The sequence below is a fragment of the Letharia lupina genome (assembly GCF_014066315.1).
Source record: "Letharia lupina isolate WasteWater1 chromosome Unknown contig_8, whole genome shotgun sequence".
Lineage (NCBI taxonomy): Eukaryota > Fungi > Ascomycota > Lecanoromycetes > Lecanorales > Parmeliaceae > Letharia > Letharia lupina.
In genome coordinates, this window is record NW_023502977.1 from 2,186,707 (window position 1) to 2,192,044 (window position 5,338).

Sequence of the window (5,338 nt, forward strand, 5' to 3'; positions counted from 1 at the left end):
ATATTATGCCTCCTTCCTACATATATAGTTCGGTAGCCTTATTATTCTAGTTCTACCTCACCCATACTAATATTACATCTATGCTAGTTCTAATAAATATAAGAAAAGAATTTTATATAAATAAATATAGATTTAATATAAATATAAAAAGTCGCTTATTAAATTATTAGAGATTTATCTCTTTAAATTATTTAATTTTAACTTATAATCTATAATAAATTAAATTACTTTAAAAGTTATATCTTAATCTTTTAGATATATTAATTTCATATATACGCTAAGTAAATTAATTACTCTAGTATACTATAGCTGTAGCTATATGGCTATTATCTATGACTATATGGCTATTGCTAATGGCTATGTTATTTATGGCTATATTGCCTATGGCTATATGGCTGTAGCCCCTAGCCACATTGTGGCTAATGGCCATAAGCCGTCAAAACCAACACTACTCTAATGGTCTTGGCACGCCAAAGCGATACCTTTGGCATTGGCACTATCTTGGGTTGGCTCAGCTCCATCAGCCAATATCGACGACCTACTATTACTTTCAATTCGCTCGTCGGATCTGAACGACGTGCTTAGGTCTTCATCTAGGGATCTATGCCCAACTTTCAGCGCCCCTGCGCCTGGCGGCTTGACGTTTCAATCTCCGCGTAAGTCCGAGACAGGTACTCTGCCAATTGAACGTCATAGAAGCTTCGGGATGGCATTGTTCAGGGCGATGGTAGGGATTGGGGATGGAACTGGTGCCATTGTGACTCGTTGAACGAGTAAACAACTTAGCTGGTATGAACGAATAGTCATGAGAGAGCGGGTGACCTCTACGAGCCAGAGATGCTGGGGAGGTGAGGAGTAAGGGCTGACGGGAAGCTAGTTCTTCGTCAAGAACAGGACAGCAGTCATAACAGGTGCTGCCCGCGGCCCCGGGCTTGCCTTCGCAAAAGTCGTCGCCGAGAATGTCGCGAACCTTGCCGTCCTGGACATCGTACCACCAGACGAACCCCTGGAGCGGATGAAAACCGACTGTGGGGTGAGGGTCAAATACTACAAGACTGATGCAAGGAAATTGACTTGCTGAACATTAAGTAGGCTGCAACTCTGCTGGAACGAGGCGTCCTAAATGCCAAGAGTGCTGAGTCCGACAGCATCAACGCAGCTGAGGCCGTGACAGACGAGCATTTCCTCACCACTTCGGACAAGAACCTCTCATCTCTATTAGCTGTCAACGTACGTCTGCTCTGCGTTTCAACAAAGTCACGAGAAGGTGCTAGTGCTGACTCTGCTCAGAGTTCACAGGCTCTTTCCTCGTAGCGCAAGCGTGCGCCAATGCCATGGTCCGCTGACGACAACAGCGCCCTTTTCAGGATACCACGCTTGAATCATCTGGTGGCTCCGTCATCTTCATTGGCAGCATAGCCACCCACATCAGCACGACAATTCAGCACACCTCCGCCTACGTCGCTTCCAAAGCCGCCGTTTGTAGGCTCGTCAAACCTTTAGCTAGAGAGCTCGCTCCTCTTGGGATCTGTGTCAACTCCCTATCGCCTGGTTATATGATGACGGATATGAAGCGTGGGCTACTGGTCATAATGCCAGAGCTAGTGAAGCGTTTTGGGAGGGAGACGCTGTTCGGGCGGATTGGGTATCCAGAAGAGCTGAAAGGTGGCATACTGTTCTTGTGTAGCGACGCTGGGCGATGGTATATAGGATAGGTCATGCTGATTCATGGGGGAGCTAGCTCGTGGAAGCATTCGGCATTTGTGAAAGACATATCCAAGTGACTGAGTGGACGATCTGCCAATCAATCCTCTCTACTGGATTCTACAGCTGTCTTCACTCTAGAACACTTAGTGACTTCAGTTCTATTCTCGATATCGAGATCTGTCAACGCAATTTCATGTCGCAGATGTACCTTTAACTAGGTGCGAGCACGGGGTGAGTGCCGTCCTCTACGGCCGTGGTGAATTGCCGTACGCGACCTCATTTGGCTAATGCGTCTTTTCGCATACTTCCAAACCAGACATTGATTTAGAACACCTCAATGTAGGGTTCTCTTCGGTGCAATGTGCAAGTCTCAGGCATCCAAGAAGTCAGTACCTGTTATTTCCGGTTTTCGATGATCATTCGCTACCGACGGAGTTGGTGTGCATCAAGACAAGGCTACTCTGCAGGGTGCACCGTCGTGCATAAGGCTGAATACCACAATTTCACTGCCACAAATTTCACTGCCCGATGATCTTCTTTACAACGCAGATTCGTCTGCTACCCATATAGTTCCAAGTTCCTTAAGCGCCGAACGCGGTGCTGGACCTGCAAAACACTCCGTCCGTGATCAGCCCAGGCATCAGACGCAACCAAGAACGCCGCCTTTCAAAAGCCGCTACCCTTTGGTCCAACTTCTTAAGAAAATGACTATGGACGCATTCCGCCAGCTAGCATTCTCCGTCTGCTTATCTCTTCCCCAACCCTACATCCAGCAAACCTACATTAAGTAGAGTTTGCGAGATCTGACAACACCGTACCAGCTGTTTCAGGCAGAGACCGTCACCATGCCGTACAATCTCACCATCGGCGAAACCACCTCGGAGAGGGAAAGTGGAGACCAAGGGGAAGCAAGTTATGATGGCTACGCGCCGCCGACACTTGACTGTTATCCTCATTCGGAAGACAGCACAAACCTTGAGGAGTCCGGTACTAGCAAAAGAAGTTTATCGTCAAGTGCTGGAGATTCTCACGAAGAGCCGCATGCTACAGATCTTGAGAGACACGCCCAGAAAAATCGTGTTCTCTCAGAAGACTTCAAGAACCCTATTAATTTAGAAGGTGTACGTGACTATACTCCAATAGCTGCAACCCGCAATCTGACGAAGGTGCTCAGATTGCCGTCCCAGATAATAAGAAAATGGCAAACTCGACAGCAAAAAGATCGAATCCGGATGCCGCACGCCCCAAGATCAAGGAAGATGAGCCCAGTGACTCAGGATATTCGAGTGATAGTTTTCGAACCTCGAGAAATGGAGGACAATTCCCTGATGCGGTATACTTGAGATGGGCAATAAAGACAGAGACACGCCCCTCTAATCTACATCCACTCCTCCCTAAGTGGACGGCTGAACACAGTGCCATCTTTCGCTTACTATCGATCCGTCAAGGAAGATCACCTATCACGGAGTATAGCGAAGCGTTCCACGCCTTGATCACGAATCTTTTGATCACGCGGGCGCATGGATTGAGTGGCGATCTTGCAGGAATTAACAAAGAGCGGTTCGACCTATGGTTGAGGAGCTTACAGGATGTCCAAATTGATCTGGGAAGCAGCACTAGAGGGCAGAATCTGGGATTGAAGCAGGTTCAGAAAGGGATAGGTCAAAGGAGATTCTCTTCCGACCATGTGAGATCGAGATCAAGATATTGGGACCCAGATAGCCCACTATCCCGCGCTGTGAGGAAGCTCGAACAAGTAATGAAACCCAGCAGACAGGCTCAACAAGAGACCAAACTGTTGCTCGAGTCTAGAGAATTGTTGGTGGAAAACAACTATCGTGAGAAACTAGCGCTTCTCGAGAACGACTATCAATCGGCAATTTACTACGCGCAAAGAGTCGAAAGTTTGCTTACGCGCTTGAAAGGTGACCTCGTCAAACACAAGACGGAAAATGAGCATATAAAAAGTGACCTCGACACTGTTCGGAAATTTCAAGATCTCGTAGATAAAGTTGGATTTGGCTGGCTGACTGAACTGGTTGAAACAAGCTGGGCGACCCGGGAGGTTCTCTCACCGCATGGCTATCCCATGCATCTGAGCATTGCAGCATTGTATGAGCATGTGTTAGGTGAAGTACTCCCGTTGGAGAGCCTTGAAGGGGGAACCTCCGGATCTCGCCGCCCGGGATTTGTAGAAGACGATGAAGATTTACTGCCGAATTGGCCGAAAAACATGACGCAAGATCATGGTGCAAATAACCTCAGCGTTGAGATCCCTCCAAGAACCTCTTACATTTCCAGCGACACATCTTCCGTCCAATCGCAGCAAGAGTTCAACCCCTTCATCAAAGTGGTGTTGAGGAAACCTGGATTAGACATCGACGACTATAGCAGAAGATTATCAAGCATGAACCCTGACACTAGGGGTCGTGAAATCGCCCCTCTCGCTCCTCCTGAGTCATCGGAGACTCTGCATGAGAGCCTTTCGCAAAACAACGAATGGGATACAAATCCTTCCTCTGACATCATCAAGATCGACAAATCAGTGGAGGATATAGAGTCATTCGGAGTCACACCTCTAGATCCAGCGGTTCATGACACGCAAGACTCGTCTGCGCTGAGATTATTGGATAGTGCACAGGATCCTCACCTCACATCTCCCGAAAGAGAATGTGTACGGCTTGAATGGCACTGCCATTGCGGCGTCAGGTTGTACGATGATTTTGTTGAGCTACGACCTGGTGCTGCGAAAGAATACGCAGCTGAGTGTCTTCAAAATGTCGCGATCCACCCCAGAAGTGGAACTGAAGGTGCAACTCATGCAAATACCTCTAGTGCAAGGTCCGCATTGGGCTACTGTTTGAATCTCATGGGGAGCTCCGTAAAGTCAAATGGCCCTTTACTTCCGGAAAACAGCGCTCACAGCCAACAACAACCCACCTTGCAGACGACACTCAGCGCTTCTTCGAAAACGAGGCATACCTTACTGGAAGAACTTTTCCTTCTCTTATGTATTCCACAACACAGCCACGCACCTAAACTGTTTCAACCGGACCTAACCGGTCTCTCCTCGGATCGGGCATTCTTTTCACTTCTGAAACGAACATCCGCTCAGACGCGAGGAAAATGGAAACGTTTTCTGTCGCTCAAAACCATCCAAGGCATCAAATTCGTACAGCTAGAAGTGTTCAAGTCCGAGCTTGTGAACATCCAAAAGCAAGACGTCTTCCCCCCAGAAGAGCGTAAGGACGAGTATCGGTACAGTCCCATGCCCGCAGATCTGATCCCGCCTTTCGGGGAGCATCTCATGTTGCACTTGTTGACTTCTCCTCAATGTGCGGAAGAGAGTGACATCCTGCTTGCACGGATACCGAAGAAGTTGAAGGAACGCCTGCGCACATGTCCGACTACGGGGACTGGTCTTGGTTGGGGCATACAGTTTGTAGAAGGTTGGCATTTCAGCATCGTCATTGTTTTGGCCTTTGCCATTTTGCTGCTTGCAAGTCTGGTCTTTCTTGTCTGTTGGACTGTGCTCAAGCATGATGCACAGAGCGCGTCGGGTGTCGCTGCTTACATTGTTGCTGTTATCGTGCTCGGCATTGGGAGTTTGCAAGCTGCGTTTGGGATTTGA

General features: G+C 48.1%; 1 protein-coding gene across 1 annotated transcript; it reads left to right on the forward strand.

Annotated features, from left to right (window-relative positions):
- Window positions 1–2,552: 2,552 nt before the first annotated feature.
- On the forward strand, window positions 2,553–5,338 carry HO133_010476 (uncharacterized protein; the record flags this gene model as incomplete). The annotated part of the gene is made up of 2 exons (XM_037301328.1): window positions 2,553–2,828; window positions 2,882–5,338. The coding sequence occupies 2 exons, from the start codon at window positions 2,553–2,555 to the stop codon at window positions 5,336–5,338; spliced, it is 2,733 nt and encodes a 910-aa protein (XP_037154145.1).